The sequence below is a fragment of the Pteronotus mesoamericanus genome, unplaced genomic scaffold, assembly GCF_021234165.1.
Source record: "Pteronotus mesoamericanus isolate MK-2021 breed Mesoamerican mustached bat unplaced genomic scaffold, CSHL_Meso_final scaffold_99, whole genome shotgun sequence".
NCBI classification, from domain to species: domain Eukaryota; kingdom Metazoa; phylum Chordata; class Mammalia; order Chiroptera; family Mormoopidae; genus Pteronotus; species Pteronotus mesoamericanus.
The window spans coordinates 8,496,465-8,524,179 of record NW_026555330.1 but is presented as its reverse complement, the minus strand read 5'-3'; the positions used below and the strand labels follow the sequence as shown (position 1 = coordinate 8,524,179).

General features: G+C 50.1%; 1 protein-coding gene across 1 annotated transcript; it reads right to left on the bottom strand.

Annotated features, from left to right (window-relative positions):
- Window positions 1–50: 50 nt before the first annotated feature.
- Window positions 51–27,715, bottom strand: AKNAD1 (AKNA domain containing 1). The gene is made up of 12 exons (XM_054564795.1): window positions 26,735–27,715; window positions 24,761–24,800; window positions 24,436–24,584; window positions 24,281–24,343; window positions 19,560–19,693; window positions 16,438–16,530; window positions 8,373–8,470; window positions 5,317–5,439; window positions 5,114–5,212; window positions 3,147–3,228; window positions 995–1,124; window positions 51–235 (listed from the first exon to the last, which is right to left on the bottom strand). The coding sequence occupies exons 1-12, from the start codon at window positions 27,713–27,715 to the stop codon at window positions 104–106; spliced, it is 2,124 nt and encodes a 707-aa protein (XP_054420770.1). The 3' UTR covers window positions 51–103.

Below are 27,715 nucleotides of genomic sequence, written 5' to 3'. Positions count from 1 at the left end.
TAGAAATTCATCCTCCTAAATTGTGTAATAAGTTAAATATGTTTGGGGGAAGATCAGGTGTTCTTTGGATTTTTAAGAAAATCCTTGGTTGCTTTGCGTCAAACTAGTATTTCAGTCGATTCCTCCATCTCTGTACTTTGGCAAGATCTTCTGCAATAGTTCTAATCATTCGGTCAGTAGTTTCTTTCAAAACGATCGCTGTCCTGAGGGCATTATCCAAAGAGGAGTGTAAACCCTACAGAGGAAAAATCCACACGTTGTAATTACATAAATGTACCACTGTGACTGTTAACTGGGCTCTCATTAAGCACCGCAAGGTGGAATTTTTGGAGTGCTCTGTTCTCCACCGGTCTGTTGCTGTTTTTGAGGATTGGTTTCCTAGGAAACCAGTTTGCGATGAAAGATATTTCTTAGGGCAAGGGACAGATAAAAGACTGACACATGACTGATGAGCATGAATCAGAGGGTGAGGTCAGCAACCTTCTGGGCTGTTTCCCCTGCTGCAGGGAAAGAGGGCTGTGAGAAAGAAAGAGCTCTTGGGCTGCTGAAGGCCAGGAACACTGAGAGGGCAGGGATACAGCGCATGCGTGGAGAAGCATTGGACAGTGGCCTGGGATTAGACTGCTGATGTGAAAATCAGATGTGGCTGGCAGCTCTAACCCTAGTGTCACTGGGACAGACGTGAAAGCAGCTGGGGGCAGTCTCCAGTGCCGCCCCGCCTGGGCCAGGGGAATTCTGGAGCTGAGGCAACGCCCACAACGCTTGCCCAAAGTGTCCCCAGGACACTCACTCGTTCCCCAGGAACCGGTTCAGGAAGAACACAGCATGTGTCTGCTCAGGCCACAGGGCTTTATGTCAGGGCTGAGCACCAGCTGTTTCCAGCAGAGCATTTTTGATGCCTCCATACTGTAGTAATTTAAAAACCATCAGTTTTGTGGTCAAGACCAAACTTAGAAGCTGCAGGGATTCTAGAATATTTTTTTCAAATCCTCACCTCACACTTTGTTTCTTGGATACTGCTAAAGTTGCCTGAAGATTTTCTTCCAGAAATCCTGCAGGAGTGGAAATGGGATGAGGATGAAGCCAGGTCTGAACTGTAGGTCATGGGAGCCGTAAGATTGTTTCTGGAAGGCAAAAAAGCAGAGTGGGGTTCGTGTGAAGCACGCCCCGCCCTGTGGCTCGGTGCGTCCTGCGAGCGCGTGGTGCTGGAGGGGAGTCCCGCGTGCTCTGCCTGCTGTAGCTCTCGCGGTCCCTTCGAAGCCGACCACAGCTGAGCCTCAGAAAAAGGGGATTCCCATGGCCCCAAGGGGCGTCTCTTCCCGGCATCTGTCTCCTTTTCTGTTGGCACAGAAACAGGCAAAAACTCCACAAAGAGACCTTTATTCTGTTTTCATTGTTTTGGGGGCAACCTTCTACCCTGCATATTTATGAAATACATACCAGTCTGCCAAATACAGACCCTCTGAGTTGAGTTCATTGTACCACCAGAGAGTGAGCTTCCACAGGAAGGGCGTAGCAGCTCCCCTGGACTATGACAGTAACTGCAAGTCTGTTCCTCAGCGATGGCCCTGAGCCTGCACTGAGTGACGGAGTGGCGTCCCATTGCTGCGGTGGTGCAGGTCGCCCACTGAACACACCGGGGCTTTCATTCACAGAGGCTGCGTGCAGGGCACTGCGTGGAGTTGTGGTTTGCACAACCCCGAGCAGAGGCCCTAAGGGCTGCTGCAACCCTGGCTGGACAGGTGGGCCGGGGAGCCATCCTCACATCCCCCCCTGCCTTGAGAGTCCTGGTGCTACGCGTCACTTCTTTGGTACATACGACCCTTGTGAGTCTGACTTCAAGTGCTTGTGACCCAGTGCCTCCCGCCCTCCCTCTTCCCACACCATGTTAGCATCATCTGGTTCTACCCTCTGGTTGAGAGATGATTGCGTCCGGGACCCCAGCTAATGAAACACTCTGGGCAGGGCAGTGGAAGAGTGGGCGTCACAGTCCCCCGTCCCCACATGATGACCGTCGCCCCGTCAGCAGTGATAGCCATCTCTTGCTGATTGCTCCTGAGCCAGGTACCTTTCTAAGTGCTTTCAGTATATTGACTCAGTCCTTGGTGAATTTGGCACTGTTCTTATTCCCATTTCGGGTATAAAGGAGAAACACGAGGGGGAAAGGGAGGCACAGAGAGGTCAAGCAACCTGCCCAAGGACGTTGAGCCAAGATGCAAACCCAAGAAGTGTCAGAGGGCACATTCTTAACGGCTACACCACTATGGCAAAGGACGGTGGGTTCAGACAGTGCAACATCAGAGCCTGAACTGACTGCTCGCCTGCGCGCCGGCTCTGCCCCTCACACAGCTCCTGGGCACGGGACTCGCCGCTGTGCGTTTCTGCCACCCTTGACCGAACTACCATCCTTTCGCCTGGACTGTTGCTCTAACCTCTTACTTGGCCTCTGTGCTCGATCTTTGACTCCTCATTTCCCCTTACCTAGTAGTTAGAGTGATCTCTTAAAACACTAAAAAACTTAATCAACTCCCTGGTTAAAAACCTTCATTGACTTCCCATTATAGCCAAGAGCCTGAAGTCCTTCCTGTAGCGGACAAGCCCCTGCACATGCGGGCCCTGCCCATCCCACCGGCCTTCCCTCGCCAGCTGCGCCTCATCCCTCTGCCCTTCCCTTTTCTCAGGCTCTAGCCACACCGGTCCTGGACTTGCCGAGGGTCTTTCCACATCAGGAAGCGCTCTCAGACTGGAACGTTCTCTCATCCCTACTTCCCCTTCCTAGTTCATGCACGCGTGTTCTTTGGAGCTGAGTTTCCCCAAACCCCCAAATGAGGTGATAGCGTGAGGAATGCCCTTGGCACTCCCGAACACTGCCTCCTCTACCAAAACAGTGAGCTCCATGAGGGCAGGGACAGTTGTCAACTTTGTCACTGTCCTCAGTGGCTACCACAGCATCCTGCTATTGGTACTCAGGTATTTGTTGGGTGAATAAATGAGTGATTGAAATATTAACCAGACCTGGTTTGAGTTCTGCCTTTACTATTTAGGATCTAAATGATCTTCAGCGGGTAATTTAATGTGCTAAGCTCATAGCCAACCCATGGATAGGCAGTTTTGTTATGATTACTAATAATAAAAATAATACTTACTTTCCTGGTATGGGCTCGGGTTCATCTTGAGAGGATTTTGAATTCGCTCTCTCAGAATAGATCCAGTTTGATTTTGAACAGGCTGAAAAAATGTTAGCTATGATTAAATTCAGAGCATCAGAAATGATCCCTAAATGGTGGCTATGTGGGTATCATTCCCTGAACTTTTCTGTGTGAATAAAGTATTTCATAAACATTTCATAAATAAGAAAATAGGGGACCATAGAAAACAAAGGACTTTCAAGTATTCTGAATTCAAAGACTTCAGGAAAAGAAATTCAGTTTTTAAAAGGAGTTTTATTAGCAGGCGAGACCAGGAGCCCAGGTTCCCTGGGTGCTAGCCGTGTGACCTAGGTGTGCCATCTAACTTTTCTAGGCTCAACTGCTTCAACTGAAAGTGGAGGGATAGTATCTTCCAAGAGGTGGAACCCGTTGGATTCCTGAAGTCCTCTCAATTCTAGGAGCAAGGATTCTAGCAGAAACTAACAAGTAAGTCACTAAGACAATTCTAGAAAACAGACTAAACAGAGAAGATACAGAGATTAAAGTCACCCTCTTCCTCCTCCCCTCTTCATCTGCCCCCTTCTCCTCCCAGGGCTGCTCCGTTCACTGGCCTCGCTCACTGGTCTCCAGCAGCGAGGCCTCTCCCCGCCTCGGGAGGATCCCATTTGACAAGGGAACGGGGGAGCGGGGGAGGTTGTCTGTCCCTCAGGCGTGGACGGCAGGGCAGTACCAGGAAGTCCAAGTTGAGCCACCTGGGCCACCCAGACTTGTGTCGTTATGCACAGAGGCACTAAGGGGCTCAGTCCTAACCCTTCGGTGGTCTCCGAGGCTAATTCTGGGTTTTATTTGAAATATAGAAACTCTGAGTTAGAAAGGGCCGTGGGGCCATCTGGTCCCGTCTTCATTTGTACAACGCCCCAGCAAAGCCCATTGTCTCCCAGTCTTCAGAGGGGCCTCCTGACCGCCCATGAGAGCCTGCTCCATTTTCTGTTCTGTCCAGTTTCTGGAAGGTTCTTTTTTAACACTGGGCAAATGATGCCTCCCTGTGACTTCTACCCTCCTGGCCACTGTACGTTTACTAATGGAGGCCAAGACCACATTTCACACGAATCAGTCGCTTGCCTCACCCATCTGCCGGGGTAACAGGTTCCATGAGCTGTAGACCCAAAGACCAAAGATATAGGAAAGGAACCTGCCCTGTTGCTTCTGCAGAGTCACTGACTGCCACCTGGACAGTCCACCCACCTGGAGGGTTTGGCAGCCGAGGTCAGTCAGGCCAAGGACATTCCTGAGTCCTAAACACTGGCAATAGTGAAAGGTAAGAAATGTCCTCCCTGCCCTGTCCGCAGAGAGGGAGAGGAGGAGCTCCGAAGGGGGGAACGCGCCCGCGAGGAAAGGGCGTCAGAGAGCCAGGTGTGGCTGTCCTTCCCGCCCTGTCCTCGCACGCTCTGGCTGCCCTTTGGGCGTTCTGCCGTGAGTGCTCCTTGTTTGGGTTTGGGTTCCTTCTCTCAATGGGATGGAGGAGCCATGTCCTATTCATCTCGATAAACAAGTGTTTGTGAGATTTTCATTTTTTCCTAAGCAAAATTTTGCATTGAGATTAGCAATGATGTTTAAGGAATGTGATAATAGCCTATTTCTTTCCATGCTGAAGCTTTTGCCACTCCTGAACAATAACAGGAACAGTGGCAATTATCCTGTTGGTCATTGTTCAGCAAATATTTGTTACGCGATCACACTGGTATAGCCCTTAATACCTGTCAGAGTCCTTTGTTGTTAGGACTTCATATCTCCCAGCCCCAGGCCAGCCTGTTGCCCTCCAGACGTCGGGCTGGAGGCCTGGGTAGCAGACTGCACAGGGCAGCGGCCCCCAGGTGGAAGGAGTGGCCGGTGTGATGTGGCACTCCCATGCCTGGGAGACTCACTTGTTTACAGAGATGGGATCATACAGGACATGTACTTACAAGGTGAAGAATTTTTATTTTCATTTAAAAAGCGGAGCTGGACAAAAGCACTTCCTCCCCCATAATTCTGTCCTGGCATGTTGTATCTATAATGAAATTCTAAAAAGGAAAGATTAAAAATATGACTCATGGCTTGGGAACAGTAGCTGTCCCCACTGCTGCCTTCTTCCAAGCTCCACCACCTGCCCACCCCCAGTCCTCACCTCTAAGTGGTTCTTTCCAGCAGCCTCTCGGGGAGTTTGGAATCTTAGTGCCGCAGGTCTCGCATTTGTTACTCTGCAACCCAGTGCCAGAAGCTGAGCAGCAGCTCAGTTCTGTATTAGAACCTGAAAAAACCCAGGTTACATAAAGAAGTGTCAGTTTTTTTGAGTTTCTTGTGGTGTGGCGAGCAGAGCTCTCACTGGGCAAGGTGTGCGTTAAACACCGGTGTTTACCTTTCCCGGCTGCGTTACCAAGGGGAGTTGCGAGCCCAGGAGTGACATTTGTGGTCCCTTTCTGGCAACTGGGAGCTGTTTTGTAAGTAACCGTTCTGACAAGAAAGTCTCCATTTGCCCAGCACGTGTGGGTGCTCAGTAAAGGCTGCCAGACAGGAGGACCTGGAAGGACCTGGCCCTCTGAATTACCAGACAATCTTGCATTTGGAGTCATTTTTCCAGATGAGCCCCGATAGAGCCACATTCTCTTCTCAGCCCCTGCTGTGTCCACGAACTTGTGGTGTGTCACCCAGGCGGCTGGAAAGATACCGTTTCCCAGCGCCCATTCATAAGCCCACAGAGGAACCCGAGTTGTGGCTTTGCCCTCCTCAGAGGCGGGAGAGGACCAGCCCGTGGGTTTCGGGCAGGTGCAGAACTTGGTTGGCAGGCGGTGGGCAGCACAGCTGTCCAGGTAAGGCCAGAGTGCGGGAGCCTGGGCCAGGCAGGTGCGCACATCAGGCGTGGGTGTCCAAGCCGCATCTCAACCCCAGGACAGGTGAGGCCGGGGGACAAAGCCTCTGCCAATGCTACCAGCCTCGCTGCCTTCATGACTACACTCACTTGTAATGTTATCTTTCCAAGTGTAAGTCACATGTGGAAGGGGCTTTAAAAAGGTTTTTTCCTTCCCTAACTCCCATCAGTCCATCATCATTGAGGGCCTTCTTGATCCTAAAGCCAAGGAGGTTACGAATGGACAACAGAGACAAACCCTGGGAAGGCTGTGTGGTATGGCGGAAAGAGAAGAGATTCGGACAGGCCTGCATTTGGAAGCCTGGCTCTGCCACGTGGCTGGGATGGCTGGACATAGGCCCATACATTCTGTGACATGTTCAGGAGGTGGCTGGATTTAGCCACTCGCTTCTGACAGAATAAGGCGGGAGTGATGGTGCATAACTTTCCAAACCCGGTCATAAAGGACACTGAAGTTCCTAGTCTTGTTCTCTCCCTTGGATCACTTGCTCTAGGGGAGGCTGGTCACCATGTCTTAATAACACTCAGGCAGCCAGTGGCCATGTGGGCGGCCATCTTGGAAATAGATTCTCAGCCCCAATCAACCCTTTCGATGACATCAGTGCAGGGCAATACCTTGACTGCAGCCTCATGAGAGACGCTGAGCCCGAACCGCCCAGGTAAGCTGCTCCCGATTCCTGACCCACAGACACTGGATAGCCAGTGTTGATTGTGTTGAGCCATTAAGTTTTGGGATCTTTTGTTACCTGTCAGTAGGTTACTAGTACACCACTTCTCTGATCTAGGCAGGTTACTTCATTTCTCTGAGCCTCCGTGTCCTTAGCTATAAAGACAATAATTCCTACTTATAGGGCTATTGTAACCGTTAAATTATATTCACTGCTCAAACTTTTGATTTCAGAACCCTCTTACACTCATGACATTGAGGACCCTGGAGAACTTCTGTTCTCTATATAATGCAACCTGTGCCATTTGTTTACCTGTGGTGAAAATCTCCCCCTGCATTGCAGAAGGGCTGTCATACAGCATTCCGTCAGCTGAAGATGGATTGGTAGAGAAATATCTATGTATAAGTTTCAAGTCATTTTTGCTTGTACAGAATTATTCAGATCTATCCAAGATTGAATGGGCATTTCTGAGGCTTTAAAAAAATTTTTAAACTAATATTTTAAAAATATTTTCATTATTAAATCATTTAAAAAGAAAATCAAATTTATTTCATAGTAACAAACTTTTTTTTTCTTTTCTTTTTTTTTTACAAAAACTGAACTTTTAAAAAAACATTAGGAGAGTGGCATGTTTTCTGTATTAGACAAGTGTCCTGAATATCTGGCTTAACAGAAGGCAGCTGGATTCGACGGCTGTGCCTGCGTTCAACCTGTGGCGAAACTGGCCTCACGCAGATGTACAGCTAGAGAAGAGCGGGCCTCACGGGCCGCCTGTAAGGGTCTCAGGGACTCCCAGAGGCCTGCTGGCCACACTTCGCAAAGCTCTGCTCTGTTAGAGCATCTGGTATAGTAGGTGTTCAGTCCATGAAAACATGTCACTACAGAGAAGAAATGGAACTGAACATGACCTAGAACAGTGCGTTGCGGAAAGGCTCTTGGAGAACAGGCTGTGTGAGCGCGAGGCCTGTGAACGCAGTCCTGGTGTGCTCTCTGGCTCCGGGTTCCTCCTGTGTGAACAGGGTGGAGGAGGCACGGAGGGGCTTTTCGTGCTCAGGGGCTGCCTGAGCCGGCAGGCCTGAGCCCCGCCTCTTCCCCACCCAGGGCAGTTCTGCCAAGGGGTGGTTTTGTGCTTAAATTACCTCCGAGAAAGGCTCCTATGACTCAAAACCATTGAATTCTGTGTGCTGTGCCCTCTGGGTCTCCTCCCAGCCCCAACTTTCTTTACTTCTCTGAAAAGTGCTCGGGCAACTCGGCAGCAGCTCTCCTGTGGCGGCTGCGCTCCCAGGTGCACGTGGTGGGTTGTGCTGGGAGGGCGATGACAAAGACTTGAGGCCACCTAATGACTGAGTCTGTGGAGCCCTGCAATTCCGTCCAGAAACGGGCTGGCACGCTCACCCTACCCGGCCACAACATATTTAAATCTATTTTGTTTTTAATCCTTTACATTTAAGAAAGGGAGGGAGGTGGGGGGGGGAAGGAAGGGGAGGGAAGGAAAGAGAAAGAAAAGGAAAGAAGGAACATGCAACACCCCTGTCTAGGCAATGCTGTCTGGAGCGGCAGATGGCAAGCTGGCACCTACCGTAAGCGGGCCCTGCAGAGCCACACCTTGAAGACTGGGCACCCATAGCCCCAGACCCCTCAACTTACTGAGCATTGAATCCGAGTGCGGTGTCTGCTCTTGGAGGGCAATGGGAAACCTCCCACAGCTGGTCCTTCTGAGGCCTTTTTTCTCCATGCTTTGCTTCCTAAAAAAGGTGTATCAGATCCTGTAAACTTACAGTTCACTTCTAATGGAGACAATGAGAGTGTCGGTAAAGCCAAAGCGTTAACCTCCTACGTCGGCGTCTGGAACAATGCAGCCGTGGCATGTCGCCCTCAGCGCTGGGCCGCCCCCTGCCTGCCTGCCTGCCTGCCTGCGAGCCTCCCCTTAGGAAGTGGCACCCAGCACAATTTGGCTCGATAAGAACATAGTTACCAAACATTAAATCTGTTTTGTTCCCCAGAGGATAATGTCTAATCGTTATACCTACATACACAATATAGAAATTTGAAGTTTGTAATTAGAAAAATTTAGAGTTTTTTCCCATATTCATGTCTCAGAATCAGTTCTTATCAGGGGAAGAAGCTGTGCTGTATGTCACATGGCTTTCTTTGACTTTATAAGTACAAACAATATATGTCAAAAGTCCATAAAGTAGATTTTGTCTGGTGTCTATGGAGCTAAAAGCCAGAGAGGGCACCTGGGCTTAATTTTATCTGAACAAGGCCACCAGGGGGCATCAGAAAGATGCCCTGCAGTTGTCATTTACCATACGCTTCCTCTGACCCGTCTGGCACCAGCCTCCCCTCTTCACAGGCACTCTAACTCCTCCAAAGGGATTCTAATAACAATTCTTAAGCTCTTGCTCAGCCCCTGTGGTACAGTAATAGCTCCCCAGGGAAGCTGCTCGTTCTTAGGGTGGAGAGTGCTATGCTCAAGATGCCCTGACCGAGCCGGGGAAGGGGTGTGAGCCCCCAAGTGCTGCTTGGCAAAACATGCAGGTCTCCCTGTGCCTGAGTTGCGGGACCGGGGGGCCCAGAAGCCAGGCCCTGCCCCTCCTCTTGGAAAAAACGAGCTGTCCTGAGTCACACTTTCTCACACCTCATTTTCTCCACCCTCCTCCCTGGGGCGTTGGAACATCTGCTCTCCAAAGTGGAAAACTTGGATCCCATTCAAGTGAGTTCAGCCCAACAGGACTTGATTTTTCTGCCTCTTTTAAACGTCTTTGTGCACTGAAATCTTCTTGCCAAGCCTAACAGCTAAGGGCAATTCTACTTGAGAAGACAGTTTTAGCAGCTTAAATCCAAAGTTCTGCGTCAGAAATAACACAAAGGGATAAGCATTTTGCCTGGAGCATATATGTGGTTTATCTGCATATATGTGCTACTTTGCAAACATTATGTCCATCATCAAGTCTTACAAAAAACACAACCCATCTGAGAGTGCACCAGTCTTCTGGAAGAGTAAAGAGTATACATAACCCTCCATTCAATGAGTTCCTCAGAGATTATGTCATTGCCCACAAGTCCAGTTTATAAATCATGTGTACATTGCTTCCCTCCCCAGAAGTATGTTCACTATTAGGTCTGATTTTATGCTCCGTGTGCTTTTCTCTCCATCTTGTCCATCAGGAAAGAGTGAGTTTAGTCTAGAGCATTGGTCCCTGTCGGGCCTAGACTAGGAATTAGGAAGAGGAACATTTAGTACCTTGAGTGCTTGATGAAAATGTTTTTAAAATGTAAAGTATTTTTATTATGCTTCTTAAAACCTAAAAAAATCCAAAATCTAGATTTTTAGTTCAGTAAATAAAAGTGGTAGGCCTGGGATGCCTCAGGGAGTGCCCCTTGTGTTTACCGTCGGAGCTGAGGGCTAGCCTGTTGGTTTCCAGTCCTGGGCCAGGCCGGACGATGCCAGGGAACTGTTAGCACAGACGCCGTGCTGTTTCGCCGCAGGAGGGGGAAACTCGGTGGGACACGAGTGCCCGTTCCCGTGGTGGAATGCTTCCTAACAGGAAACTTCAGTCTTTGAGACCTTGACATCTGCTTCTATTAGAGTCCATTACGTACATGGAATAGTGGTTGCCAAACAGCTCCTCCCGCCTTGACTCTTGACCTTCCAAAGGTAAATCAGCCGAGCTTTGGCCCCAGTCCACGGGGCCTCCCTCCTGACCCGGGAGGTGGTGCCTCGCCATAACTGACAGAAGCTTCAAGTCGGTGATTCTCAATCCACGTGGGCTAGCAGTTGCTCCAGCGAGTGTTTCTAAAACATGAAGGATTTCTCCTTCGGATTTTATACCTGCCACTTTGTACACAATTTACCACTTACCACCTTGAAGATTTCTTGCTGAGGATTGACTGGAGAGAAGTAAGCCCTGACATGTGGGATCAGGTTTATTTCTGGTGGGACTGGGCGTGGGGGCCCACAGCAGAGGGATGAGGGTGGGAGCTGGTGCCACGAGGGAGTGTGGAAACATTCCACGTTCCTCTGGGCAGTGTTCACAGGGGCCTGCGGGACAGCCCAGCCCCACGCGCCACGGCCTTGGTTCCTAGCCAAGGGGGTTACCAGGATCCTCTGGAGAAGCTGAAAACAAGAATTCCTCCAGGGCCCCGCCCCTGGCAAGGCAGATAGAGTAGGCAGGGCCGTGGCGTGCACGTGATTTTAAAATCTCCCTGGTGACTTTGATGCTGACCCCAGTGGAGAACCACGGCTACAGGGATTCGCAAATTGGAAGGAGGCTGGGCTCCGTGCCCAGCCCTGAGGTCTGCGGTTCTGTAACTGGGCCAGTGGCCTCTGGCACCCGCTCGTGAGTGCACGCCCACTCTCACTGGAGCCACTGTCCCGGGCCCAGCCTCCACCCACCCTGCTCTGGGAGTCCCCACCCTGGGAGTCCAGCTGCTCTCACCATTCAAGGGCCCGGTGGCAGAAGACACAGCTCCGGCTGGTTATCTCTGCACGTTCCGCACGCTCCTGCCTTCCGGACGCACTGTGGGGGTCCTGCTGCACCACAAAACATACACAGATGTGGCTGCGACCGCGGAAGTGACTCATCCCCTGGCCACTCAGCACAGCCCGGGCCTGGCCGAGCTCACCACCTCGGGGCTGCCTGGTTCTGATTCTTCGCGTGGGGGTCTGAGCAGTACTGGCCGGGGGCCTGGAGGGAGCACCTTTAGCACAGCCACGCCTTGACTTTGTCCCATCTCCAAACAGATTTTAAAGTCTACTTCACAAAGGAGAGCATGCTCTTCCCTTTTCTATATCCTTTAGTTTCAAATTAACGCAAGCGCCACCAGACAATGAACAGATTTTAGAGGATAGTTTTTAAAACTCCGAAAGCTTTTTGTAAACAGAAGATAAATGCACCTTTCTCGCCATTCTAAACAACGCTGGCCCAAGCAGCGCTGTGCAGATAGCTTTCCCCATATGTGAATTGCTTCCTTAGGAAACGTCTGGGTCAAAGGTTGAGAACATGTTTGCGTGATGACAGGAACTGCCAAACTGCTTTCTTCAAAAGTACGGATTACACAGCCACCAACAATGTGGGTCAGACCACACCTTCCTCTGCATCAGGAATTATCAGTTGAAAATGTTTTTGTTAATTTAATAAGGGGGTGGCACCCTGCATTAATAAGCATTTCCTCTGTTATTAAAGGAGATAAACGCTTTCCCATATGCTGATTTATTAGTTGTGTTTCCTACTTGTGACTTTTCAGTTCATATCTTTTGTTCCATTAATTTTTCGGAGGGTTTTGGTGTTATTAATAACCACACGTACTTGCTGATTGCTCATTGTGCCAGGTGCTTCTCCTGTGGCCTCCTTTCTTCCTGCCACCCTGGCCGGTCGTCCCCATTTTAATGATGAACAGCCTGAGGCTCAGAGAACTGAAGCAACCTGACGAGGTCACACAGAGAGTGACAAGGAACACACAGAGCTGGGGTTGGCCCCTTCCCCATTTGCCGTGTTTTTAACTGTGATTCTGCTCCTTAGAGCACTTTGTGTACTAAAAATCTCAATACTGAACTTTACTTGCTCTTAATAGTTTCCCAGTTGCCTGCCTTAAAAAAACACTGACTGTGGGTTCAGTTTTGCAAACATAAAACGTTGATGTTGTCAAAGAGGAAGTGGAAATGGCCAAGAAACATAAGCAAATGAGTTAAATTTCACAAACAGTCATAGAAATACCATGATTAAAACCATGAGATGCCAGTTTTCACTCTGTCACTTTGGCAAAGGTTAGAAAGAAAAGGAACCAAAAGTATGGGGTGGGGTCAGCGGAGGCGCGTGATCCCCCACACTCCGCTGTGGGCGCGGGGACTGGTGTGAGGCCCCTAAGGGCTGCGGGTCAGGATCTTCAGCGTGTACCTTTGGGACCACTAACTGCACTCCTAGGTTTTTATTCTAAGGAAATAATCAACCATGAAAATTTTGCATTTAAAATGATGTTACCTGGGAAAAAAACTAAATGTCTGTTAACAAGAGATTGGTTAAACGAGTCAGAGTACCCATAAAATGAAATACAATGCAGCCCTTAAAAATGAAGCAGTAGGGCTATTCTAAGTGATGTGTTGAGATCCTCACAATATAATGTTAAATGAAAAAAAAAAAAGAAAACAAAACAATACATAGAGTAGGATCCCATTTTTGCAAAAATGTGTATGCGTGTGCAGAGAAAAAAAGACTGGACAGGTATATGTTAAAATACTAGCAGCAGCAACAACAAAACAAAGACAAAAAATTTTAAAATATTAGAAAAAATATTAGTAACACTCAGTGAAATATTCTTTATGCTTTTCTCTATTTTCTGATATATATATATATTTTTTTCTTGGCCATAGCATACATTGCTTTTGTCACTTATCACTTCTGGGTCGACAGGGGTACCCTTGCACTTCACGTTCAAGGCCAATTTATACCCCAGACTGCAAAGAGGGAGCACCTGAGCTGGGAGACCCGGGATCCAATGTGTCCTGCTGTTTGACCTGAGCCAGTCTCCTGACCCTCCTGAACTTCCAACCGCTCTTCTGCAAGAGTCTTTGCAAACTGTGATGCTCTGAACCAACAGAATTATTACTGTGAGCTGCTTACAAGCTTGTCATCATCATTTGAGACCCAGGGGTTTTAATCCCAGTGTTTCCAATTCATTCATAATGAGATCATCTCACGTGTGCCCCCCCCCCCCCCCCCCCCCCAGACAGCAGCATTGGCATCACCTGGGAGCTTGTTAGAACTGCAGAATTGCAGGGGCACCCAGAACCGGGGACTCAGAGCCTGTGTTTCCGCTTTCACCAGGGGCGCCGGCGCCCGAGGCCCATGGCTGCTGGGGAAGCCTGCCCCGGCCCAGCAACCTGGGCCAGCCCCTCCCCAGGAGGTGCTGAGAGTGGGAAGCGTTAGCAGCGGGCGCGCTCAGGGGCAGCAGCCCCGGACTCCCCTCGGTACAGAGCCAACCGGTCTGAAGTCTGTCCGATTCAGAGCTGCCTTCAGCGATGCCGGTGCCTGGTGGAGTCCACAGCGTGACCTGGGCGGAGCAGGACCAGACGGATGCTGGACAGGACGCTGCAATCCCAAGACTGCCTCGGAACCTTTGATCTGGTTGGTGTGGTTTTTAAAAAGGCGAAGGGGGCAGTTTGACTTTTAGAATCAGTTCCTGAGCTACCTGGAGCCCCGCTTTGGGGGATTATTCTGTTTTTCTTTAATCTGAAGAGTCGGAGGGAATTTAAATTCAGCAGACCTGGGAGGTGGAAAGGAGCAGCTGGAGGTAGAGGGTGGAGGGGACATCCTGTGGCCGCTCACCCTCCCCACGGCCGTACCCAGAGGGTCGCAGAGGCCAGCTGGGTCCTCCGGGCGCAGCAGGGGAGCCAGGCTCGCGGTGAACCCGCGGTGCAGGGCCCTGTGTCTGTGGAGCCTCTGGGCCCCCCCACCTGGAGCGCCGCTGCATGGAGAGGGGTCTGTCGTCCCACCAGGGGCCTGTGGGGCTGGTGACTCAGATCCTTCTTCGAGGGGCCTCCTGTGTCATGAGGGGGTGCCCCTCTCCCCAGCGCCCTCATGGGCCCTGGGCTGGGAAGGACTGCCGGCTGCTCCTAGGAACCAGGGGGCCTCCTGGAGGGACGTGTTAGGGTGACCCCCAAGGCACCTCCATACCCTGCCTGGAGTCCCTTTTCCTGTCTCCTCCTCTAGCTGCCTCGTCCTTGTTCCCCAAAACTCACTTCCAGTCTCGCCTCCTCTGAAAAACCTGCCCTGGGCCCCTCTCCCTAGGGACTCTGCGCTCCCACAAGAGCTACTCAGTAGTCAAGACAGCTGACACCCAGACAAGGGCTCACTGTGCGCTGTTTGAAGCCCTTTGTCTAGACTAGCACACTTGGACCTTCTCGCAGTTTCCTGCAATCTCCCCCGCGAGGCCCAGCTGCTGGTTGGGGGAGGCACTGGGCGGTGATTTCATTACGAATGGGGAGCACTGGGTCTAAAGTGATGATGGCAAAATTATCCGCCGGAAACAATAATTCTGTTGGTTCAGAGCCTTACAGTTTGCAAGGACGGCGGACGAGCAGTGGGAAGCTTAGACAGGGAGCAGGAAACTGAGGCACAGAGAGGTTAAGTGACAGACCAGTGTTTGGACCCAGGCAGTCTGGCTTCAGAGTCATAAGGAATGTATCATTACTCCCTGCATAGCCCTTTTAACATTCTGTAATGACATGTCAATTTTATTTGTTCCTTATATGTGACCCTCACAGAAATGTCAGCATCATGAGGGCAGGTGATTGTTTATTGTCGCTCATACGTAGCCTAGTATCTAGCAATTAACATTTGCTGAAAGAATCAGTAACGCTAGCAGTAGACTCTGTTTTCACAAAGTTGTAGCATTCTCATCATTTCATAACCATCACTGGAATCTTGGGACCGAGAGCAGGCCCAGACCTGAGGGAGCGGCCGGGCGGAGGCGGGGCTGGTCCCCGAGGCCCCTCACACCCCCGAGAGGCGAGTTCCGGCCCAGACTGCAGGGGAGCCAAGCCCCGAACCTGGGCGACTGCCTGTGAAGCGTGGGCAGTGGCGCAGAGGTCACTGTGATGAGCGTTCGCTCTGCACTGGGCATGCAGTCGGATGTTTGGGATACGAAGACAGGCACAAAGGCACAAGGACAAATGAGACCCGGTGCTGTGGGGACACAGACCAAGCAAAGAACCCTGCCCGGTGTGGGGTGGCAGCTGGAAGTGAAGGTCATATAAATGGCCTAACTCTGAAGCTGGGCCTTAAAATGAGGGACATTCTACCAGGAAAGTACATGTTTTGAGGAGGCAAACACAATTCTTTGGAAAGGCTAACATTTATACAGGGTAGGACAAAAGCAGGTGTGTCGTTGTTAGATTGGAAAATAATAATAGAAGAATACAGTTTCACGTTCTCCCAACTGGAAACCTGCTTTCACTCCACCCTGTGACATCTGCAACCTCTTGTCCTTAACTTGGACAAACACCTAGTCCGCTTGTGAATGTCAGCTGCAGGCTGTGTCCTCAAGTGCTGCCTGAAACAAATAATTAATTTAAGGCAATTCTCCAGATGATTCCGTTTCTCAGAATTTTAATTTAGTCTGAAATGGTCTGATAGTTGAGGCTACAAAAACAAGAAGTGTAGAAAGACAGTGGGGATTGATTTGAATTCCTAATTTTGTATCTGTAGACAATCCAAAATAATTTCACTTGAGGGAGAAAATGCAGATGTGGATTCATGGAAATAGTTCTTTCACTGAGTGTGTTATTCTTTATTTAGAAGAGTGAGTACTAAACCATTAAGAGGGAAAATTAAGAGGAAATAATTATTTAGGTCCACAAAAATGTTGCTATTCATCCAGAAGAAATAGCTCTTCAGCAGTTCATCAGTTTAAATGGCCTTATTACAGCCTCAACTAATAAGATAGTTCAAAAACCAACACTTGAAATAGCTTCTAATTTTTACAAGCTGGTTCCCTTTTAAATGATATATGATTCATGGGACTTCGGAAAGTCAAGTTTTCATGAAATATTAAAATAGAATTTTGTGATTCCATGAATTAGGATTTTCTTAGAAATGCACAGAAACCGTTTTTCCTGGCATGAAATTAGGCTGTAGGTTCTATGTTACCTCATCTGAGGGTGGAGAGGGTGTGGGCGGCGAGCCGGCCGGGACGGGGAGAACTCCCGGGCCGGGAGCCGGCGGGAGTGCGTCGGCTTTCGTCCGTCGTCTCTCTGGCCTCTTCAGGTAGCACCTCCACCCTGAAGATTTCACCTTCCCCTTTTCTAAGTGAACGTAAACAGGCATCGTATGGGGTATGCAGTCAACGTTCTAATTTGTAACAGCAATTCTGGACTATAGCACTGACCTATGTTATTAAAGTGGCCGGTCTTCAGAAAGCGCACGAATGGCCACGCACCCTGACACGCATCCTGTTTATAGTTTTGGTCTGAAAGCCCAGGTTCTGATCCTTATTTTGTTATTCCTGAGCTGTGCATCCTTGGATAAATCACTTAATCTTTCTGTGCTTCCGATATCTCAACTTAAAAAGTGTGTAACATTTGCGTTAAAAAAAAAAAACACTCCTGCATGGGAATATTTATTGCAAAAGTTTTAACTCTTCCAGAACTAATCTGTAAATTCAACACGATCCTGAACAAAATGCTAATGGAATTTTACTAAGGAAATTTGGTAAATTTGCTGGGCTGATTATAAAGTCTTAAGAAGAAGGGAGTGCAAGAGTAGCTAAAGAAAGTTTTGAAAAGAAGAAAACTTTTCAAGATGTAGACTAAACTGCAGTAGTTGAATGCTGCGTGGTTGCTGTAGAACCAGACACCTAGCTCAGTGGGATGGGACAGGCCAGTCCCAGATACCCCCTGAGATTTTGTACATGATGAAAGTGCTTTTTCCACCAGTGGGGAAAGGCTGGCCTATTCAGTAACTGGTGGAACAAAGATCTAAGCATGAAAAACCATATTGCTAATCAAATAAAATATAGGGAAATAAGTTCTTCCCTAGCAGGCAAGCGGGCAGTCAGCAGGGGACAAGGAGAGAGACTGAGAATGTGAGAGAAGAGAGGTGACAACACAAGGCCATTGGTCACAGGAGGAGAGGGGGTGGAGGGGCTGGAACGTGAGTGAAGGAGGAAGGGGCGTGGACCCAAACATGCAGATTGGAGATGGGGAAAAGACATCTTTGAGGGGACCTGTGATCTTTTTGGTAAAGTACAAGACGATAATATCAGGGAGAAGGGCCTGATGGCGGTAGAAGAACCCCACGTCCCGGCCCCTTGGCTTCCGGTGTTGGTGTGTGGAAGAATCAAGCGACTTCCAGACTACTTTCTGACAAAGAAGACGTGTGAAATCCAAACAGCTATTTTTGCATCTTGCCTTTTAAAGTCAATAAGAAGGTTTCGGTAAGAGCACAGCAGTTGACTTCAACAAGTGATTAGTCAGTGAATTTGCAGAATTCTTTCCGCTCCAGAAAGCTCTCTGCAATGGCCTTTGGACTCAACACTTAGAAGGTTCTCAACATACCAACACCTCAAGGGTAGCACGGGGTTCTGCTCATTGACACGCTGCACCCATGTGAGGAGGGCCAGCCTTGAACTGAACAGCTCTGCCTGCTCCAAGGTGGCTTCATCGAGTTTGCAGAGAGGCCGGGTTCTTCCCTCACCCCAGTGTCGAAGGCGCCTCCTGGATATGGGATGTAACCGCAGTTGAAACTCTTTCGGTTTAAGCTCAGGCCACAGCCCTCGAGGCCATTGGAGGCCTCTCAGGCCCTGGGTCCCCCGTGCCCGGACACCCTGGTGCTCCTCCCGGCTGGGCCGGGATCCGCACTCTGCCTCTGCCCGGGGCAGGAGTGATCCACCCCAGTGCCCTGGTGGCTCCTGGGAGGTGTGGCCTTCTCGGCACCCTGGACACCTCCCCTGCCTTTGGGGCTCTTGACTGACCCTCTCAAGGCAGGGCTGTCCCTGGGGCCAAGGTGTGGCCTTCCGCAGGCCTGTCTTCCTAGAGGGGCAGTCAGAGGCGGACAGGAAGTCTGTAACGCTCAGACAATACAGGTGCTCTCCCCTCCAAGAAAAAGAAAAAGAAAGAGAAAAAGTATAGACCTCTCTGGGTTTATACTGAGGCCAGGCACAGCGTGGGTGGGACTGGGGTATCAATGAGGCATTGATTGCATCACTTCGGTCTTAATGCGCACGGAGGCCTGTCTTTAAAACTCCTGCCAACAAGTGGGATTCCTTGGAAAATATCCTTGCTCTATTTGTTTTTAAACAAATAGAGAAAACTGGTTGAGATCTTTTTTTCCCCCTGGAAAAAAATAAGGCTTTGAGGAGAAAAGCAATATTAAAACTCCATCTAATTACTCGGTATTGAAGTAACAGTAGACAGAGGTTTCATTCATTTTGAAAAAGTAAAATTATATTTTGGGATAAATACCTCAGGATGCAAGTGCTAAAATATAAACCATTAAAAATATTTTGGCATCAAAAACGTGTTAAAATGCTATGAATAGAAAGAGCTGAACTTACAAATATTAAGCCCAGTAAATGGATCCTTTTCATTCATAGCAGGAAATGACATGCAGGCAGAACCCGAGCCCTGATTCCTGGGATACATCTGAAAGCTGTTTGGGTTGGAAGGAGAGAGGACCATGGTGCCATAAAAATGGCCAGCTGGGAACCTCAATGAGAATGTGCACCCTCCAAGTTTTTAATGTGGATTCACGCAGGAATCGTGTGACTCTAAGTTTTAATGTTTTCTCTTTATCAGGATTTGTGGGTTCCTCACCCCAGCATTCACCAACTGACAACAGTCCTCCTGCCCACGGCCTCTTTGGGCTTGTCTGTGGATGAGACAGGAAAGGGGAGAAGAGGGACAGAAGAGGAGAACCAGGCAGGAGAGGTAGAGGCAGGAGGGCGCGCAGGCGAGGCCGGAGGAGCTGGGGGAGGGGGGAGGCCCTCCGAGTTAGACTGTGAGCCTCTCTGGGGTTCTCCTGTGCTCCCCTGGGTCTCAGAACCGAGTACAGTGACATCCACTGAAATGCAAGATGGTGGCACAGTGGTCTCCTCCAGGGGACAACTGTTCATTTTGGACACTCTGCTTGGGTCCGCATCTGGCACAGGACCTAATACATGGCAGGAACTCCTTCCTATTTGTTGCTTGGGGTGACACCTGTTGGTTGGTGGCATGGTTTTTACTGACCCCAGGCCTTTCTAGATGTTTAGTGGCTCTCGAGGCACTAACCGACTCCAGAATCCCATGCGAGGGAGACCTCTGACCCCTTGCACCTCTCACAGTCTCAGCCTCACCTTTCTGGATCAAAGTCCCTGCCCGCTCGGGGTTCATGCCTGTGGGCTTGCTGCTTCAAAGTCAGGTGCTTTTCCTCGCTGGCCACAAACTCCTGCTCCAGCAATCCAGGGTGTCCCTGCAGCTTCTCCAGGACCTGTAGCAGAGAAGGCACTGGAATCATTCCCATGGAACCCCGTGTGTGGAGTTGTTTTTCCCCAAACCACGGAGGGTGTTCCCTACGGTAGAGTCAAAACAAAGCTGCCATCCTTCTCCTGGCACTTGTGTTGTTTCAGTCTGACACCTAAAATATAGACAAGAGCCATCTTGACATTCACACCACCCACAGAGCTCAAAGCCGAGTTCAGTTTCTTCCAGTTTCTCCCCCAGAGCCCACTCAGAGGCCTCTGGACTTCCTTAACGGGATATGAATAATCCTATGTGTTTGCACAATGATTTTTAGCTTACGCAGCACATTCCTATTCATTACCCTATTTAATTGATGCATGGGTGTTGCAGATGTTGCAAAGTGGACATTATTATCCAGGTTTTATAGAGGAGGAAATGGGAGCTCTAGGAGGCCTGTCTGATGCCACACATCTTAGAAAGGAACTGCATTTAGGGGACCTGGGTTTGAGTCTGTGGCACTTAGAGGGCGAGATGGGGAAGGCACAGCTGGAAGCTGAGCCACGAGCTGCGAGTGGGTCTTCCACAGGCACCACAGCACCCACGCAGCCTTGCGGGAGCGTGCTTAAACCCTGCGGGCGAGGGGCTCCTTGTGAAGGACGCAGGCTTTAGCCCTGCAGCCGCAGTTGCTGAACAGCCCCTGAGCACCGCTGTGCTATGTCTGGCCTTGGGCTGAAAGTGTGGTAGATTCAAGAATTGTCTCAGGCGCAGTCCCTGGTCTCCAGGACTATCCCAGCTGGAAAAAGAGACCAAGGACCGGAGTCCGTTGCCCTGGCTTCCTGGAAGGAGTGAGGCTGAGTCAGGCCGGCAGGACGCTCAGGAGGGCCCGGACCAGGCAGTGTCCACGGAAGTGGAGAGGGCAGGATGGTTTGGAGAGAGATTCCCAGGGGCTGGAACACACCATAGCGGGGTTAGAGGAGCAGACACGCCAGGTTTCAAGTTCGGACTCTGTCAGCTTTGTGTGATTTTAGGAACTTGAACTCTGAACTTCAGTTTTCTCATGTTGTGAGAACTAAATGAGATAATGCTTAGTGCCAGGAGCAGAGTACCTACTCAGTAGAGGGCAGCTATCATCATCATCATCATCAAATTTTGTTATAAAAAAATGAATAAACCAGTTTGGAGACATTGGTTGTTGGATATAAAAAAAAATGGCAAGTGTGGTCAATGTTTTCCGTTTCTCCCCCCAGATCCACCCTCCGGCTTTCTCCGTGCCCCACCCCGGAAGCTGACCTTCCAGGGACGGCATCCAGGGACAGGGGGGAGGAACTGAAGAAGGCTGAGGTAGGGGCCTTTTTTTCCGACTCCCTGCCGCGTGTATCATCGTGGCTGGCTGTGTCTCTGCCAAAAGCCGCAGAGCTTCTCAGCTACTCCCACGGCTATAGCCACTCCCCTTGGGCTACAGGATCTGTTCTCCTCTGTCCCTTCTGCTCCACTGTTGTTTCCGTGAGATGCTTTCCACTGCTCACTGGCTTCCCTTAACCTCACCCACTCCCCTGTGGAACGAAGCTTTCTTAATCTCCCCGATTACTCCATTGGAGCAGGCCCCCGGGTCCTGCCAGGCCGCGGCCTGATCCTGCGAACCTCCAGGCGATGCTCAGGGGTCCGGCCTGGAGGCGGGCAGAGTGTGAGAGCCCCGACTACATGGGGAATTCGGACAGGCTAACAGTTTTCAACGAGGATAGCGATATCAACAAACTCCACTGTGCTGGACAGGGGAGAATTTTCAGTGAGCACGGGACATCCAAGGGAAGTCACGAACATGTGGAGATGGGGATGCGATGTTCGGACTAGTGACTGAGGAACTGGTAGCGCAAAACTGATGTTAAAGCCGTGAGAAAGAATTGGGTGTTCGAAGGAGAGAGAAAGGAGAAGAAAGCCCATTTTAAATTAGGATCTTGGATTTTGAATCATGTTATATCTCAGCAGAAGACAGGGTGCAGCTTCCCGGCCATAAAGGGTCCTCATTTAATTCTCATAACAACTCTGAGATGGGAAGACATGCTACATGTCTAAGATGGTACCACTAGTATGTAGAACTAATGATGTCTGCTCCAAAATCGAAATGCTTTCTACTGTGCTGTGCTGCTCATGCGGAGAGATTAGTTTTAGCTCTATCTGGCCATCTTCCAACACCGAACCAAAGGGGCCTGAACTCTCAGACCAAGGCTGACGCTGTCAGGGGTCACCTTGCCTCTCCTCTCCATCCCAACGGGAACCCGCATGTGCCCTCTGACATCAGGAAGAAACGTCCTGGATCCAGGCTTTAGAAGGCCAGTGCGTTGAACCAGTCCTCTCTGCTCAGCCTTTAAAATTCCGTGTTCTCCCGGTTCCTGAAACCGTGCGTGTCTGGAGACCCCCTTTATCACTCACTCCTTACCGCCTGCAGCCCAGCCCCCATAGGCCCACCACTTCATGGGAACGCGGCTGGCCACAGTCCCTCGTGGCTTCTGGGTTGCCAAACTCAGTGCACATCTTGCTTTCCTTCCTGCCTTGAACATTCGATGGTGCAACCCACTCCCCACTTCTTAAAATCCTCTTTTCTTGGCTTCTGCAGCACTGCGCCTTCCAGGTCTGCCTTGGCTTTTTGAGTGACTCCTCAAAGGTCTCCGTGGTAGACCCCTTTCTTTCACCTGCACCTGGGTGCTGTTTCCCATGATTCTATCCTCGGACTTCACTGCTTACTCCTTGCGTTTGCCTGAGCAGTCTCACATGGCCCATAGCTTCAACCCACGCCTATATCCAGATTTACATTTCTGGCCTGAGCTAGTCTCTGAGGTCCAGATCCACTGCTCTGATTGCCTCCTGGACCTCTCCAGCTGGATGTCCTCCAGGGAGCCCCAGGTGTCCCAGATGGAACTCGCCTCCTGCCTGCCTCCCACACCCACTCTGAAATGGATCCTCCACTTCTATTCCTGACCTTAGTTGCCCAGGCTGGCAACCTGAAACTCATCCAAGCCTCCTCCCTTCCTCTGCTCACCCTTTCAGTCTGCCACCACTTCCTTAAACCCTTGCATCTGTCCCCTTCTCATGCCCTCGCCAGCCCTGGTTCAGGCCCTCGTAGCTTGTTCCCTGGATGCGGCTTTCTAGCCTGCCTCTGTCCCAGCAGCCTTGCCTGCACAGCGCTCGCTGTTTTCTTGGCCAGAGACCCCCCCACTGTTGCCCATCACTCAACCTCAGGATGACATCGGGGCTGCTCAGCGGTGAGTCAGAGGGCCTTCCAGGTGTAGCCCTGGCCTGCCTGTCTAGTCTTGTCCCTCCTTCTTCACCACGTGCACCCCAAGCTCCATCTGGTCGATGGAGGTGCCTTGTAGCGCCTCACACTCGCAGCACTTCCGTGTCCCGGGGCCTGGGTCACTGGACCTACCAATCTGTTGCTCCTAGGGGACTATAAGCTGCTTGAAAAAGAGATTGTTTCATCTTCTCCAAATCCCTAGTGCCTGGTATGGACTCTGGGACACAGGAAGTGCCTGAGAAGTGTTTATTGAATGAATAAATGAGTTATTAAATTAGGATGATTGAGTGGCTAATGTGCCATGTCTCTAACATGTGGATCCTCCTGGGTTTTGGGTGCTGTCTGGTTTCTAAAGTACTGTCTGCCCTGAGCTTTGCTTGTGTCGTTTACGTCGGGACGTCTGACCACCTGCCGTGCTGTTGCCCAGCAGCCTCAACTGCATGGTCCGCTTCCCACATTTCTGGCCCTGGCCGCCCCAGCTTTCTGCCCCATTGCCAGGCCCCACCCCCGCTATCCACCGCCCAGGCCCTGAGCACAGCTGTGGTATTACAACCGGAATGAGCGATCTGATTAAACGCAACAAGCGAGCGTGTGAAACCCAAAGATTTTGATCTGAAAAAGCACAGCTTCAGATCAATTTTAGGTTCTCAAAGTTTTATATATTGAGTTGCCAATTCATATTATGGCAATTCTTAGAACCTACAACCCATAGAACCTATCAACTCTTGGATGGGCTTTATTGACCTTTTATAATGGCTGGTGTGCTATTCTCTCAGACCTACCCTAGTCTCAGATTTATTATGGGGCGACAGTGAAGAAAAATAGCCATAAGTAATGGGTCCCTTGAGAAAGAGGGAGGGCTCAACACAGAGAAATAGAATTCTAAGCTCCTTTAGCCCCTGTCACACGAAGCCCCTGACCTCAAATAACCGACGCGACCTGAGCCTCAGCGTGGGGGTAGGGTGAGTGGGGGGAGTGGGGAGATGGGGTTAAGGGCAAAGAGGAAATGGCATAAATTAAACATTAACACAATTTTATACTAAACAGTTACCATACAACCAGCTTGGAATAAGTTACTATGGATCTTAATTCAATTCAATTGACCATTAATTACTAAGAGCGTAATGTATGTACGACACAACTCCAGGCCTCTGGGGGTCACTCAACTATGCAGACGATGCAGAGATGAAGACAAGATTGCTGCCTTTCAGCTCCAACAAAACACGTCCACCAGAGCAGAGACGATGCAGTGCTATAAAGTCACGGGTATGTACCCATGTCAAATTCTCCAGGAAAGGTGTTTAAAACTGAGTAATTTATTACCTGCCTCTCGTCTTGCACATGACAGGGAGAGTCCTGTGCTATGCTTTTGGAAAATTCTTGCACCTGCAGTGAAAAAAGGCAGTATTTCATTAATGACGTCTTATGTTTGAATTTGGTTGCTTCTCTTGTTCCTAATAAGCTCTAAATGCTTTTACTTTACTCTTTAGTCGATCGGTCTGCTCTCTTAACTGCTGACACATCTTTTTCCCTTGGGATATCTTTTGGAATATATAAGAAGAACTTGACGAAGGGTCTTTCTGGGAGGTTGAAGTCAACTTAGAGAGACTTGTCTCGGATTCTATTCCTATATAAAAAGGAATAAGTTTTGGCTACCATTCATTGAAAGTTCATGACAAATTCATTAAGTACGGAAAGCAAGCTGGTGGCAAGCACCACCATTTGCTATTAAAAAAAAAACAAACAAACAGCAAAGTTTTCACAATGTGTATCTGCATGAAAGAGGTTTAAAAATGTTAGTACCTGCGAGATGTTCTTGGTGGATATGCCTTGTGGGCTCCATCTGCATAATTAGAGGATAAGAAAGCATTACTGTCGGTTCTGATCAATGATGCCATTATTCGGAATGGCCTGCTGTGTTCTGGTCACGCTCAGGCAGCCCGGTGTTGTGTCAGGAGCTGGGCCTGATGCTAAGGTTGAATTACCCTCTGACGCTTACCTCCTGGGTGGCCCAGGGCAATTACAGCATCGCTCTGACCCTCAAATTCCTCAGCAGTGAAGCAGAGATAGTAACAGAACCTGCCTTACAGGGTTGTTATGAGGATTAAATGTGAAGTTCTCCACACACTATCAGGCACGTGGGAAGTGCTGAGTACGTGGGAGCTGTTACTACTGTCATGTTTGATGCTATCATGTGGAATACACCAGCGTTTCTCCTAGAACTAGACCATAAACTCTGTGAAGGCAGGGGCCGTGGTGGTCTTGGCACCCGGTCTGTTGCTCTCACCGACACCAAACTTGGGGAAGCCACACGCGAGAGAATAATGTAAAGTAGTATGCGTTCCGTTCCAACGTGTGTGTCGAGACAGTGACTTTTACACAGGACGTGCCCCTTTCCGCTCACCGAGGGCTGGCCAGACCAGAATTTAAATTCTGGAGTGATCGACCTTGAGCGGTGCCCCGTTGAACACGACCCTTGCAGCTCAGAAACACGCCCCTGCTGGGGAGCTCCGCGGCCGCGGTCACACTAGACTGGGGATTACGACTATCTCAGGTATGATGGCTGTGGGGCCTTGAAAGCCCAGTTCTCCAGCCTGAACTGGAAGGACTAGAGGAAAACCAGACACCTGACCTCAGACGCCCACTGCCAGAGGGAGAGGGGCCTGGCACCGATTCTGTGCCTGCCGACCGCGGGCACCGGGAACCGGCACCCCGAGGGTTCTCCTGCGAGCAGAGTGAGGGACCCTCCGGCTTCCCAGGGTCACGGGGGTGCAGACTGGTTTCTCCGTGACTTAGGGGGGCTGCTGGCTCCAGGGGTGCGTGTGTGTGTGCAGGGGTCTGTTCACACTCCCCAGTGGAGTGTTCAGCTGAAAGACGGGAGTTGAAGCACGCAAAGGCAGAGATGGGAACAGGAGCACAGTGTTCAGGGCGGGGCGCGGTTCATACAAGGCTTAAAGGAAAGAGCCTGCAGTCCCGGCCGTGTGCCAGAGGAACTAAATTATTTCCTTTGATCATTAATGTTAATTTCCCTAACTATGGAATCTCAGGTAATCCACAAGATCCTGAGCCTCAGCCTGCTGGGAAGCTGGGGCTGGGCGGGAAGATGGTAAAGGGGACATAGTATAAATGACACATTGAGCATTAGTCACTAGGGGTAGAATATGTGGAAGACCCGAGGCCAGGCTCTGGGGGAAGTTAGACAATGGAGAGGGAAAGACAAGGTTGCTGCCCTCCAGAGCCCTTGCGTCCAGAGGGAGAAGCGGAGATTTCCAGGCAGTTAGGGTTCAAAGCGAGCGCAGATAAACGCCCGACGGAATGCTGACAAGGAAGGAGGGGGAGATCGCGGCTGGGGGTCCTGAGGGGTCCGGAGGCCCCTGGGGTTCAGCGCGGAGATGGGATGTGCTGCGTAAGGCGGGAGGTCGGAATGCTCGGGGCCCAGGGAGGGGTTGGGGACCAGCCAGGAGACTGGGGGTGACTGTGGGGGTGGGGAGCTCAGTTTTGAAAGGCAGGACAAAGTAAAAAAAAGGAAAAGATGGGGGAACTCAAATCCCACGCTGAAGAATTTGGATCGTACTGTATGATGTGTTATTATTAGTCTGGGCCCCGCTTCTTCTCGTGAGGCGGCCCCCTGGGCTTCTGAGAGGTCATGGTGCTCACTCAGAACTAGAACCAGAACCTCAGAGCTAGAACTCCGTTTCAGTCACCTTCCGGAGACCCACACGGATACAGATGAGCAGGGGCCGCAAGTCTGGTCTTCTGGAAGCGACTTTCACTTACCTCTGTCTGTCGGAAAGGGTCAGAAGCTTTCTTTTCCTGTTCTTCTTTCTCAACATAATTCGCCCTGGACAGGCTTTCTAAAATACCTTGCACAAGAGCTAACCTGTCTCTCAGTTCAGGAGAAAAGCTGGCTTGTTTATCTATTGGAAGTGGTTTATCGATTATGTTATTTTCATGGATGTTCCCTGCGGGAGCAACATTCGAGAAATCAGAGAACCGGTAATGGACTTGGTCATAGTTGAACCCGTGGTCTGATCTTGTCTTTTCAGTCTGCTGATTCTGGGGTGTCTGCCGTTGGCAACCTTTTAGTTTATGGCTTGGTCTCTTGGTTTCAGGTAGAAAATTGGAGCTTTCGCGATGGCTGCCGTCCCCGGCGGTGACTGTCTCTTCCAGCACAGAGGTGCTTTCCTCTGCGGTGGATGGAGAGCAGCCGGGCTCGGCGCCACGCCCGCCACCCCTTTTGGGGTCGAGTTGGCCAGGAAGCTCTGAGGTTGGCTCTTTTGGCCAAGAATTCTTAACATAACGCAAAATGACATTTTTAATAATAGCTTCATCAGAAGTGTCCGCATTAGAGATCTCTGGGAGAGTTTCACAATTAATGCCTTCACCTTTTAAAAATTCCTCTTTGGAAAGATGACGCTGTAAAATATCAGAAATGTTTGACTTCGGAAGGTCTCCTCCAGCTGGAACATGAGGATTCGTGGTACATGGTTGCCCTTTATCGTATTTTCTCTTGACAGCGTTTTCATTCCTTTTACCCAGAGTCAGGGCCGTATCTGCATTTCTGCAAGTCCCTTTAGGTGTGGCCTCTCCCTGAGAGTCCTCTACTGCTGAACTAATTTGATCTGAGACATCAAGAAGGTCATTTTCCAAGGAGAGATGGTGGTCATCCCACAGCTCCGTCTGGGACGCGCCCCCATCGTGAGGCAAGCCCGCCTGTGGCTTCCAAGTCGTACCTTCCGAGAAATCGGCTTCATCCAT